The sequence below is a fragment of the Triticum dicoccoides genome, chromosome 5B (assembly GCF_002162155.2).
Source record: "Triticum dicoccoides isolate Atlit2015 ecotype Zavitan chromosome 5B, WEW_v2.0, whole genome shotgun sequence".
Classification (NCBI taxonomy): domain Eukaryota; kingdom Viridiplantae; phylum Streptophyta; class Magnoliopsida; order Poales; family Poaceae; genus Triticum; species Triticum dicoccoides.
Window position 1 is genome coordinate 392,227,688 of NC_041389.1, and position 11,685 is coordinate 392,239,372.

An 11,685-nucleotide genomic window follows, 5' to 3' on the forward strand; every position below is an offset into this window, starting at 1 on the left:
CCAGGGCCTGGGCCGCGCCCTGGTGTCTTGTAGGGGTTGCGGGCCTCCTTTTGTGTTGATTCCACCTCTCAAAAATCACGTATATTCCAAAATAATTCTCCATAAATTTTTATTGTGTTTAAACTTCGTTTTATATGGATATTCTGCGAAACAAAAAACATGCAACAAACAGGAACTGGCACTGGGCACTGGATCAATATGTTAGTCCAACAAATCATATAAAATGCTGCCAAAAGTATGTGAAAGTTGTATAATATTGGCATGAAACAATCAAAAATTACAGATTAGATGGAGATGTATCATTGTCATCCACATGTTTTACACTATGGTCCTTCATATATAAATTTATTTCGCTCCTTGCATTACTTTTTATAAGCATTTTGTCCTCTCTTGGTACTCTAGAATACACTACACCTTCGGTCGATGTATCAGTGCCCTGTCCCCCCCCCCTATCACATAGCATGCTCACCATTTCCACCATGGATGCAAAACGTTCGGAGCCCTTGGCCAGAACTACCCAATAGAATGAGGCCCAAACTACCACATTTTTTTGAGGGAGGACTAAACTGCCACTTCCTAGCTCTCGGCAAGCTTCACTCGAAATGGAAATCCTCATAACTCGAGGACACTCTCCGTGAAAAACCACTCGCATTTCCTCCTATAAAATCCCCCAAGACCCCATCTCTCGAACAGTGTGTTCACAGGAACAACAATTCGATCCAGAAATAGTAGTCCCTAACGAGCCCCCTGTCCCTGGCCCCCACCCGTTTGAAGCACCCTCCGCCCTCCGCCGCTTCCCCGTTTCGCTATCGTCCACCATCGGCCAGGTGAGAAGGCCATGAGTAGCTCGCGCTATCCGGCTGCTGTGGTAGACGAGGGTAATGCTAAGATGGCAGTGAGGGAGTGGGTCGGGTGGGAGGAGGAGATCGTGCTGGGGGACGGCGACGGCGAGGAGCGCAAGGTGTGCTACTTCCTCCTCTGCGCGTCGCCCCAGGACGGCGGCAAGAGCGAGAGGGATCTGGCGGTGGTGGGTAAGTACTGGGGACCTGGGAACATAGTGTACTCGGCGGACTTGCAGTTCCTGCAATCCCTCCAGACGGTGCTCGAGTCTGGGTCGGTGTCTGCTAGGGTGGCGACGCTGGCGTTGGAGATCACCCAGATCAGGTGGAAGTCCAGGAAGGAGGTCATGGCCTGGCTCACCTCGCTCGTCGCAGGTACTAAGTGCTCCTTTTTTCATGCCCTAGTGGTGAATTTTTTTGGTGGTTTTTGCACCATACATGATTAAGCTAACGGATCAGGCCGCTAGAATTTTCACCATGCATCTCTAACGACCGATATGAATGTTTGGTCAGTGTTTAGTAGGGGTTTACATCTCGAACACAAGATCCAATCTTCTTTTTTCTTGTGTTTCTAATGTTTGGATCTGAATGTTTAGGAGCTTTTTGGCGTTAATACACACGCTGCTCCTATGTCCAGCCAGATCAGTTTCTACTCATGTTTCGTCACGTTTTTGTTCGGTGCCAAAGATTCGGTACAAGGGGATGATATCCATGACCATCTTGTAGTGCCCTCCTTCTATCCCCTTCCTTTATTAGCAATACTTTGGGATATCTTTTGTCTAATCTAATAGATCTACTCCTTTTTGTCAAGACGACAAGTAATTTATTGTTAGATATCTTTTGTCTAATCTTCTAGATCTACTCCTTTTCTCATGCATCTCCCTATATGTGTTCTATCTTGGCTTGTTTAATTCATGATGTATGTGTTTGTTAATTTGCTAGTTCTGGTTTATGCTTTTATTTCCTTTTGTGTTTGGTTTATTTTTTTTAGATTAGTGTTTGGTTAACTTATGTGTTTCCTCTTGTGTTGGTCTTGTGAGGCCAATATGATGTTGATAGAAATCACCTAACTTGCCTTCCATTGTTGTCGTCTGTAGATCCCCCATATGGAGCCTTTGGATTGACTTGTCCCGACCACCATGATGGTGCATCTAAGGTACATACGATCTCAAGCGTCTTCCTGAGAAATGCTTCCTCCCAACGAAATGAATGTCTGTTGTTCATCCAGGATACCTCCTCAACACTCTCTGCTGCCGGGGAAAATAAAGAAGGGTTCACATGGATATGCAAATTGCCCAATCTTGATCAATGTCGCAAGCACTACAAATCCTTTTGCCGAGAGGGAATGAGAATTTCGGTACGTGTTCATCGACGGTCCCCTTGTTTTCTTGATTTGTTTTCACATACAGACGGATCTAAATATCTTGGTTTACATCTATTATTAATTGTGTCGCGCACTATATGTCTTTGTAGGTTCATGATTTTGTGTTCATCAAGAGTGGAGGGAGAGAGAACCATGTTGCCTATGTGGAAGACATGTACGAAGATGGCGGTGCCAAGAACATGGTGCTGGTGCGATGGTTTGAGGGACCCGACGGTGAGCACGGTGTTGCATTGCCCCCAGATCTTTATTGCAGGGAGGTCTTCTTTGGATACGGGCTGCAAGATCTGAGGGTTGAATTTGTGGAGGGGGTGGCCGCGGTCCTGAATCCACAACACTTCGAGATGTTCAAGAAAATAAGTGGAGGGTGCAGTAGCTTGCAGCCCTATGTATGCCATCGGTGGATCGATGGTGACACTTTCGGGCCCTTTGACATCACGCAGCTACAAGGATATGAAAATCAGGAGATAGTAAAGGCAATTGTTGCCGCACCCTCGTCGGCGGTGGTGCAGGGCAAGCCACCTGATAACAAAGGCAAAGCTGCCACTACTGGTCTGGCCGCCGAGAACCATGCTGGTTCTTCCAGCGCTGTTACCAGTGACAAAACCATGCATAAGCAGAATCAGAAGCCCCCTCCATGCAGCCCAACTCCTTCCAGCGCTGTTATCGGTGACAAAACCATGGAGAAGCAGAAGCCCCCTGCATGCAGCACAACTCCTTCCAGTTCCAGCTCTGATCAGTGACAAAACCATGGAGAAGCAGAAGCCCCCTCCATGCACTGTTACCAGTGACAACAAAACCATGGAGAAGCAGAAGGAGATGCCCCCTCCATGCAGCGCAACTCCACACAGCGCCACCAATGGCCAGACCATCGAATGCAGTGTCGTTCCCTGTAGCGTGGTGAACTGTCAGACCACCGCGCATAATCAGCCGCCCCCAAGTGGTACTGGTACTGGTACGTGTAATGCAGCAGCCAATGATGCGTCGACCATGGTGAACCCTGAGAAGATATTCCAGCCCGGCTGCCGTCTTGAAGCCCTGTGCCAAGATAGCAGCGTCAGGGGTTGTTGGTTCAAATGTGTGGTAGTCAGTAGGAGGGAGAAAGATAACAAGGTCAGGGTGCGGTATCAAGACCTTCTAAATTCCAAGGGCAGGGGACAACTCAAGGTTGGCCCTTCCTCTTCTTTCTTTGGTATCCCGCATGTGTTGATGATGATGATGATGTATGTACTCAACATGAGTTTTCTTGTTTTGCAGGAATGGCTCAATGTTGCAAGAATTGCGGAACCTGACCACTTGGGCATACGCCTTACTAAAAGGCCCATGCTTCGCCCACACCTCCCAAGACACTATAGGAAGATCGAGTCTCCAGTGGCTGTTGGGGTCATCGTCGATGCGCGGCTGAATGGCGGATGGTGGGAGGGGATCGTGCTGCAGCAGGAGACTGCTGGCCACGTCCAAGTTTATCTCCAAGGTGAACTGCCTGCCTACTCTCTCCATCACCTAGCTAGCAGTTAATAGAAGTATATATTCGGTTGGTACTTAGAACACTGGACTGGAGCTCTTCCTGATGCATTGCATGTTTGCCAAAATTTCCAGGGGAGGGGAGACTTGTGAAGCTCCGAGTGGAGTGTCTGCGAAAGTCATTTGAGTGGCATGAGGAGCAATGGATGCCTCTAGATGCAAGAAAGGATGTTGCAGCCAAGATAACCCTTGACCTGAAGAAGCAGCAGGGCGTCCAGCAATCTGCAATGAAGAAGGGTGGTGAGAGCTCTTCGAAACAGAAGGCTCAGAAGATGGGTGAGCAGTCTAGCCAGACGGCGGTCGCTGCAGCCGCAGAGCTGGCCGCGCCAACCGCAGGACTGGTGCAGCCTCTGGAGGAAGGTGACGATGAACCTGCAAACTCTGCTCCTCCACTGAAGAGGTTCCTGGCTCAGGGCTACTCTTTCGAGGAAAAAAGGCTGGAGGACCAGGCCAAAAAGATCAAGGGTCTTGCTGATGAAGCTGCAAAACCAGCCGCGGCGGAGGGAGATTGCATGTCCCACGGCGGCAGCTCAGCTGATACTACAAACTTTGACGACCTGAATGGCGCTGAACGCAAGGGCAAGGCTAGAAAATCTTCTGGCGCAAAGAAAATGGGGTCTTCGGAGGGCAGCAGCCAGGGAAGCACCAGTGGCTCTGCCTCCAGTGGAGGCGCTGCGCCGGTGAATCCAGTGCCCATGGAAGAGATGTGCGTGACCAATGGCGAGGCTCCTGTCGTCGCCGTGGACGAAACGGAGGTGATCGACCTGACCATGGATGACTGAAGCTGGTGGCAGGATATGATGAAGTCTGGCCTCAACTTTCCATTCATCAACCGCCGTCTTCTCAAACATTTCGCGCATTCGCCTATCGGGGTGTGCTCGATCTTTATTACCATTCTAGACTGAGAGTTGTCTGTGCTTTCTGAACTTCAAATAAAAGGAGACGTTCGTTGTCTGTGCTTTCTGAACTTCAAATAAAAGGAGACATTCGTTGTCTGTTTTGCTCCTCATGTTTGGTGTCTGTCTACTTGTCAGAAATTCCTTTTTTTTTCTATCTTCCTGGAATACACCAAGCAGTGTATCATCATGCATTCAAAGGAGAAAGCCAGGCAGGTTGTTGGCTTGGTGGTTCAGCCCCCCAAACTGGCCCAGGAATCTGATCCTGCCCAAACATGCTGCGGGTTGGGAGCAGTTCTCACTGTCTGGACACCAAATCCTAGTGTCACTTCACTGGGTCGCTGCTTTTCTCACTGTATAATCTCCTAGTGAAAGGCAGGGTCAAACTCGCCGGCTAGATAATCGGTGGCCTGCAACTTTCCACCATCATCAGCGCATGATGATCCTCGTTTCCGTTTGTAAAGATGAACTCGGATTCTCAGCTCACACAAGGCTGGAAGAGTCAAGATTAATGCCATGGAGAACTAGAAAAAAGCTCGGATATGTTCACACAGATTTTCCATAACCTTTCCCTAGGTTGTTCTCGCTGACAAATCTACCCGTCATCTTCCCTCGTCTTTTCACCATGATTTCTCCAGATTTTCATCTCTTTTTTAACCTCTGGGACGGGTCTGAGGCGTAAAGGTGAACTGTCAAGTAGTGCAAGGTAGAGCCTGAAGGAATATTATCTTCCACAAGCCTACAGGCTACAGGTATCTCGTATGCAGAACTTTTTGCCTCTCCAAACTTATAAAATAGATCCCGAGAGCATGTTTGCAGGTCCTACCAGCAACTGATAAAGATCTGAAGAACAGATAGCAAAGGAACAATCTGGGAAGCAGAATCGGATTCTGACAGCGCACGTCGAGCCCGCCCACGAGGAAACGAAGAAGCGAGTGGCCATAAAAAGAGGCTCTTAAGCAGCGCTAATTCCCCACTTTCTGCACCTAAGGTTCCTTGCTTTCCTCGCAACTTTGGTTCCCCGGAACCCGAAGCTTTCTCCGGTCAGTCGCCGCCACCGCCGCCGAGGAAGAGCAGCCTCGTCGTCTTCATGGACTACAGGGTATGTGCATATGAACTTCTTGGGGAGGCAGCAGCAGCAAGCAGTGATGTGGTGCACCTCTCTTACTCTGTGTCTCCTGTGATCTGCAGCAGTTCTACTGCATGACCCTGAGGATGAGCATAGACTGCAACGGGTGCTACCAGAAGATCAGGAGGGCGCTGCTCCAGATGCAAGGTACGTAGTACGTCCTCCTCTTTCCACAGACCTCTCAAAGTTGCTGCGTGTGTTGCTCTGTGTTGTCTGAACCAAAATTGGCAGAGCTGGAGAGCCACCTGATTGACCGGAAGCACGGCCGGGTGAGCGTCTGGGGCGCCTTCAGCCCGCAGGACGTGGCCATCAAGATCAGGAAGCGGACCAACCGGCGCGTCGAGATACTGGAGCTCAGGGAGGCCACAGGGCCAGGGGGCGGCGACGAGCAGGGCGCCGGCGGCGGGCAGATGCCCTGAAACCCACCTTGTATGGCTTGTGCCAGCACTCGGATGCTGCTCCAGTTAGCTTCTGTACTTGAAACTTTTCAGAGGATTTACCCCTTCTTGTGTGCGAGCTTATAAAGTCATCATTTTGATCTGTACTCCTCATGACCTGTTTGAGTGAAGTTCACCACTTAGTTATTTCACCACTGACGGCCTGCTTAACCTTGACTTCTTGCTAACCAGCATCATCCAAGCCACAAGCAATCTTTTTTTTCGGTTGGCACTATTCTGAATGTAAAGATCTTTTGCATTATTATTAACACCCCAAAGAGTAGAATTATTCATGGCTTGCTGAATCAGGGCATCTACATCCAAAAAAGATGAGTATACAGAATTATCTGTGGCTATTCTACATTTTCAACGCCTTCGCGAATTCTCCATAACATTATTCCTATCATGTTCCAATTGGAACCAGATAAATCATGGGCACACTTCCGAGGAACTTCTCTTCTACAGTGTTAAGCTCTCAGGGTCCTCGACAATCTTTGCAAATGTTTGCAGAAATGCTGCCAAATCAGCGCCATATATAATCCTGTGATCAGCAGTAACATTGACCTGAAAAGGTTATGAGCAACTTAGTTAGGGTCCTGAGCTGCATTTTAATAGGATTTTGTTAATTCTATAAATGTGGTGTTGCAAGTGAAGGTTTAGAGGTCTAAAAGCCGCATGTATAATACCATGAAGTACGATCTTAGGAAAAAATCATAATAAACACGTCATTTGTAGGTTAGCACCTAGAATGTACAGTCTGGAAAGAATCGGGAGGCAAGCAGTATTTCTTGATAACTGCCACAAAGCACATTTAGTGATATATGATATCATATACTCCCTCCGTCCCATAATATAAGATGTTACTACATCCAATATATGAGTATTATGGGACGGGAGTATGTTAAAAGAAAACTAATGATGTCCCAAACCAAAACGCGCTTGCAGTTATAGAAGCAAACAAAACTTTACCAGTTAGAAACCAGCTCAGGTAAACAGAACATCCTGCAGCCACATTTAGCTGTGGCATGAAGCATAAATTACTCTTATGTCACTACAGACCTCATACATAACCAACCAAGTTTACATGCTTATCATGCCTGCATATTATATATGATAATGTATTTCAGCAACATACACTAGGGGTTCGCACGCATTAATATCTGTTGAATGCATGCATTTTTAGTACTAACCAGTCAGCTTTGATATATCCAAATTAAAAACTGAAAAGCAAACTAACCAGCATTTCGTTCTTGATACTGAAGAAACCATCCTTGTCAGCTATAACAGTAGGTCTCGATGCTCCAACAGCCATGATAGCCCCCTGGATCGAGCAATTTATATATAGTGGTTCTTAGTTGTTAGTTCTTATGTCGCACAGATGCAATTTATCTGCAATTCATACTGACCAAGCAGAGATCAGGAAAATAACTCACCTGACCAGGTGGAAGGATTGCATCAAATCTATCTACCCCAAACATACCAAGGTTGGACAGTGAAAACGTCCCTATACATCAGCCGATCTCCATGTAAGCACAGTTCCAGTGAAAAACTAAATGTCAAAATAAGACACAAGTTCCTTACCAGAGCTGTATTCATTTGGTTGGAGCTGCTTCATGCGCGTCTTTTTGAGCAGTGCTCTCCATTTTTGCGCGAGCAGATATATATCTGACTGCAATGTTTTCATTTTTTGAGGCTTTTAATTGATTTACCGACATGCTAAATGTTGCATTTCTTAATAGAAAAGACAGCTATCGCAATAAGCATGTACCTTATCAACATCCTCCAACACAGGCGTAAGAAGGCCACCCTCGATGGCAACCGCCACCGCGATGTTGATACTACTGTTGTAACTGAAGCTCTTTCCATCCCTGCAGCTGGCATTCACAACTGGGTGCTGAGCGAGTGCCATGCCTGCTGCTCTCACCAGCAACAATGTTTTTGTAACCCCTTTCAACTTAACCTGCACAATCCATTTTAATCAAACTGTCACTACACACATGAAAACCTGAGCAGTATCTCAAGAATCTAGCTATGCAATTCAATATTTTGTCGAAGGTTCATCGCAACGATACCTTCTCATAGAGTGCATCGAGCTTATCGGTCTTGATGGCATACCCAACTCGGAACGTTGGCACTGACAAGCTCTCCACCATGTTCCTGCTCACCGCCGATTGCATCGATGTGAATGGCACCGCAGTCGCACCAGGCACCGGAGGAAGCACTGCTGGTTGTCTGACTGCAGCTACTAATGGTGTGCCTGCCGGAGGTGCAGAGCGAGCTGCAGGGGGTGGAGGTGGAGCGGCCTTTGGCTTTGGCTGGATCCCAGCGGCAGCCTCAACGTCAGCCGCCGTGATGCGGCCGTTTAGCCCGGTGCCGATAACATTGGAGATGTCCACTCTGTGCTGCTTCGCGAGCTTCTTGGCATGAGGCGTAGCGATGCCATTCGTCGGTGCGGCCACTGGTGCCAGAGCAGGGGCCACGGTAGGTGGAGCCGTGGCGGCAGCATGGGGAGGAGGGGTTTCTTCGCCCTGGGCCTTGGATAGGGCCTGGGCACGCGCCTGCGCGAGGGCGACATCCTCCTCGGACTCGGCGAGGAGGGCGATGGGGGCGCCGACGAGGGCGGTCCCACCGGCCGGGACGAGGACGGCGGCGATGATGCCGTCGTGGAAGGTCTCCACATCCATGTCTGCCTTGTCGGACTCGACGACCACCACGGGGTCGCCCTTGGAGACGCGGTCTCCCTCGGCGGTCGTCCAGGAGACGATCTTGCCCTCCGTCATCGTCGAGCTCAGCGCAGGCATGAAGATCTCGCGCACCTTCGCCCGCACCACCGCCATACGCCGCCGGCGAGGGGTGTGAACGGACTCGGCACGGCCTGCGCGCCCCGGCACGGTGTAGATGGAGAGAGAAGCCAGCGACGCCATGGCCCGCGGGTGGGGTCACTCGCCGATGTCAGCTCGTCGTGGCAAATTTTGGAATAAGAAGGAGCTTGCCGCAGCAGCTAGCCTGTGGAACGGGGCGAGGTGGGCTCGGGCCGGAAAGAAATTGCGGCGGAATCCGGCGAGCGAGCGCGGCGGCGGCGGCGGTGGCGTGAGGGGAGAGGAGGTGTAGTCATTCGGTGAAGGCAACCGCCAACCAACCAGACGGTGCGACTCTGCCAGTTAGTTCCGTAATACGTGGGCTCTCTAGATGCCGTCCGGTCGTGATCTCGCGGTCAAGACTCGGACAAGTGGCACCCCTTCCCGCAATACGTGGGCTCTCCTAGTGCCGTCAGATCATGATCTCCCGGTCAAAACGGGGACCGTGGCAGATAGAACTTTTTTTTTTGAGAATTGGCAGATAGAACTTTTTTTGATCGGGCATGGTCGTCTAGGTTTGGGGGCCTCGATTTCGGCATCAAATAGTGGCGAGTGCTAAGGCGTAAACCGGTTGATTTGAGGAAAATGTAAGTCGCCTCCATGACCGTTAGATGCGCCCCATCACAAACGTCGCGTTGGGCCTCGCCGAATTCCGCATCGCACTCCCGCAGTGGATTCATCCCCCTCAACATCCGCAGCTGGCCACTGCTTGACCTAAAATAGACCACATTTTTCGCTGGTCGTCGTCGCTCGCCAGTGATGCTGCAGAGAAACATGCATCCCATCCCCTTGTGTTGCAACGGGCCGCCGCCGCTCGCCGCCGGCGGCGGCAAGGCGCTGCATCACAACACCATGAAAACCGTTGCCTGGCACTTCATCGCAGCACCAGGGCACCGCCGACGAGCATCTCCATCGCAACAACGAGCACTGCATTGCAGCTTCGAGAGCCACCAGCGAGCACTCCATTGCAGCGATGGGAGCCACCGGCGAGCGCTCCGTTGCAGCGTCGGGAGCTGCATTATAGCTTCGATAGCCGATGGCAAGCTCTCCATGGCATGGCAGCGTCGGGAGCCGTCGGGAGTGCTCCGTAGCGCCGCCAAGAGTTGCATCGCAGCTCCGAGAGCCGCTGACGAGTGCTCCATTGCAGCGCCGGGAGCTGCATCGCAGCTCGGAGAGCAGCTGGCAAGCGCTCCATGGAATGGCAGCGCCCAGAGCCATCGGCGAGTGCTTCGTTGCAGTGCCAGGAGCTGCAGCGCCGCTTCGAGAGCCGCTGACAAGTGCTCCATTGCAGCGCCGGGAGCTACATCGCAGCTCCAAGAGCCGGCCGCCAACGTTGCACCAGGAGTCACCGGCACCAGTGCGCGGACGTGACCTCCGCTGCAGCCTCAATGGTTGCCTTGCAGCATCTGCGTCATCGACGACAGCATGGCGGCCCCAAGTTGCAATACCTCTGGTGACCGTCGTTGCCTGTGTAGAAATAAGGACCGACATTGACTCTCGTTGCAGCACTCCACTACAGCAATTCTGGCGAACGGTGGCCGTCCTTTGCTTTGAAGTGGCGGGCCGGAGAAGCAGCGGAGGGGAGCAGAAAGCTTGCGGTAGCGGTGGCCGTCGATTTGCCGTTGTTGGCCTCGATCTAGATCAGGGAACGGGAAAGGAGAGAGAGAGAGAGAGAGAGAGAGAGAGAGAGAGAGAGAGAGAGAGAGATAGGCGATATGCAAGAGGGGAGAAAGCGAGCGAGGAAGACGAAGACGTGAGCAGGAAATTGTGTGGTTGTGCGTTGCTGCCTGGGATAAGGCCGATGGATAAGCGGCGGGTGGGGCCTAGGACACGTGTCGATCGCTAAACGCGACTTACAATCTTGTGAGATCAATCGGGCAATGAAAAGCGTTTCCCTTAAATAGGAGGGCGTTCTACATTGGGTCGACCTATTCGAGCGATCGATCTGTCACCACACACACCGTCCGATTGCCTTGTTGGTGGCCATCTAATTGCATGTGGAAAAGAAATTGTAGCGACTACTTCCTCAGCGCCAGTGTAGGCTTGTTCTCTCCTCCCTCATCGAGGCGCCCCTCGCTCGCTTGCAAGCATCGGGTGGCGTTGTTCACAGCACCAGCACCTCGCTGGTGGCATGCTCATCAATAGCAAGGCTCGCTCTGCTTGCACCTCCTACCATCGTCGGGCGTAGCTCCTGTTGCTAGTGGTTAGTCGGCTGAACACAACATATTCGGTTGGGGGTCGTAACTTCTCAAATGGAAGGTTGCAAGATTGCTAGTTGGGGTTTGTGGCATGCGGTCGCAACACATGTCCCCACCGGCCGTAGCACGACATCGTCTTGGTCGTGTGAGCTCACAACACTCCTCGCCACCACCCACCCATGAACTTGCATGTCATGGCAGCTGACCGGTGACCTCGTGGACTTGGGCCCCACTCACTGCAGCAGCATGGCCGTGTTGTAGCGATGGAGGCGTCACACGTGACCTTGTTGCAAGAGGGAAGGGAGGAGCGTTGAGGATATTGGGGCGACGACGACGCATGAAGGTGGGAGAGAGATTAGTGCTACTTCTTGAGCTTGTGTTGGTTTTTCCCTTGAAGAGAAAAGGGTGATGCAGCAAAGTAGA

General features: G+C 51.0%; 3 protein-coding genes across 4 annotated transcripts; 2 read left to right on the forward strand and 1 right to left on the reverse strand.

The window, feature by feature from the left end:
• The first annotated feature begins 718 nt into the window (after positions 1-718).
• Positions 719-4,966, forward strand: LOC119309369. Its single transcript, XM_037585386.1, has 7 exons — positions 719-1,214; positions 1,937-1,995; positions 2,068-2,196; positions 2,313-2,949; positions 2,996-3,387; positions 3,478-3,694; positions 3,820-4,966. The coding sequence occupies exons 1-7, from the start codon at positions 839-841 to the stop codon at positions 4,524-4,526; spliced, it is 2,517 nt and encodes an 838-aa protein (XP_037441283.1). The 5' UTR covers positions 719-838; the 3' UTR covers positions 4,527-4,966.
• A 99-nt stretch (positions 4,967-5,065) lies between these two features.
• Positions 5,066-6,361, forward strand: LOC119309368 (heavy metal-associated isoprenylated plant protein 25). 2 transcript variants are annotated; one of them, XM_037585385.1, is made up of 3 exons: positions 5,066-5,742; positions 5,835-5,916; positions 6,001-6,361. In XM_037585385.1, exons 1-3 carry the CDS (start codon positions 5,731-5,733, stop codon positions 6,186-6,188), a joined length of 282 nt encoding a protein of 93 aa, XP_037441282.1. In that variant the 5' UTR covers positions 5,066-5,730; the 3' UTR covers positions 6,189-6,361. The 2 variants fall into 2 exon arrangements, with proteins under 2 accessions (XP_037441282.1, XP_037441281.1); XM_037585384.1 differs by having other exon boundaries at positions 5,396-5,742; positions 5,832-5,916.
• An 80-nt stretch (positions 6,362-6,441) lies between these two features.
• Positions 6,442-9,351, reverse strand: LOC119309367 (dihydrolipoyllysine-residue acetyltransferase component 4 of pyruvate dehydrogenase complex, chloroplastic-like). Its single transcript, XM_037585383.1, has 6 exons — positions 8,279-9,351; positions 7,975-8,166; positions 7,788-7,875; positions 7,640-7,710; positions 7,444-7,527; positions 6,442-6,770 (listed from the first exon to the last, which is right to left on the reverse strand). The coding sequence occupies exons 1-6, from the start codon at positions 9,128-9,130 to the stop codon at positions 6,666-6,668; spliced, it is 1,392 nt and encodes a 463-aa protein (XP_037441280.1). The 5' UTR covers positions 9,131-9,351; the 3' UTR covers positions 6,442-6,665.
• Between the last annotated feature and the right edge of the window lie 2,334 nt (positions 9,352-11,685).

Coding starts and splice junctions, on each gene's coding strand:
- LOC119309369 (XM_037585386.1), top strand. CDS start 839: ATGAGTAGCTCGCGCTATCCGGCTGCTGTGGTAGACGAGGGTAATGCT. Junction 1,996..2,067: donor ACCATGATGGTGCATCTAAG/GTACATACGATC, acceptor TTGTTCATCCAG/GATACCTCCTCAACACTCTC. Junction 2,950..2,995: donor CACAACTCCTTCCAGTTCCA/GCTCTGATCAGT, acceptor AGCCCCCTCCAT/GCACTGTTACCAGTGACAAC.
- LOC119309368 (XM_037585384.1), top strand. Junction 5,917..6,000: donor GGCGCTGCTCCAGATGCAAG/GTACGTAGTACG, acceptor CAAAATTGGCAG/AGCTGGAGAGCCACCTGATT.
- LOC119309367 (XM_037585383.1), bottom strand. CDS start 9,130: ATGGCGTCGCTGGCTTCTCTCTCCATCTACACCGTGCCGGGGCGCGCA. Junction 7,528..7,639: donor CAATCCTTCCACCTGGTCAG/GTGAGTTATTTT, acceptor TGCTCGATCCAG/GGGGCTATCATGGCTGTTGG. Junction 6,771..7,443: donor GTATCAAGAACGAAATGCTG/GTTAGTTTGCTT, acceptor TAACCTTTTCAG/GTCAATGTTACTGCTGATCA.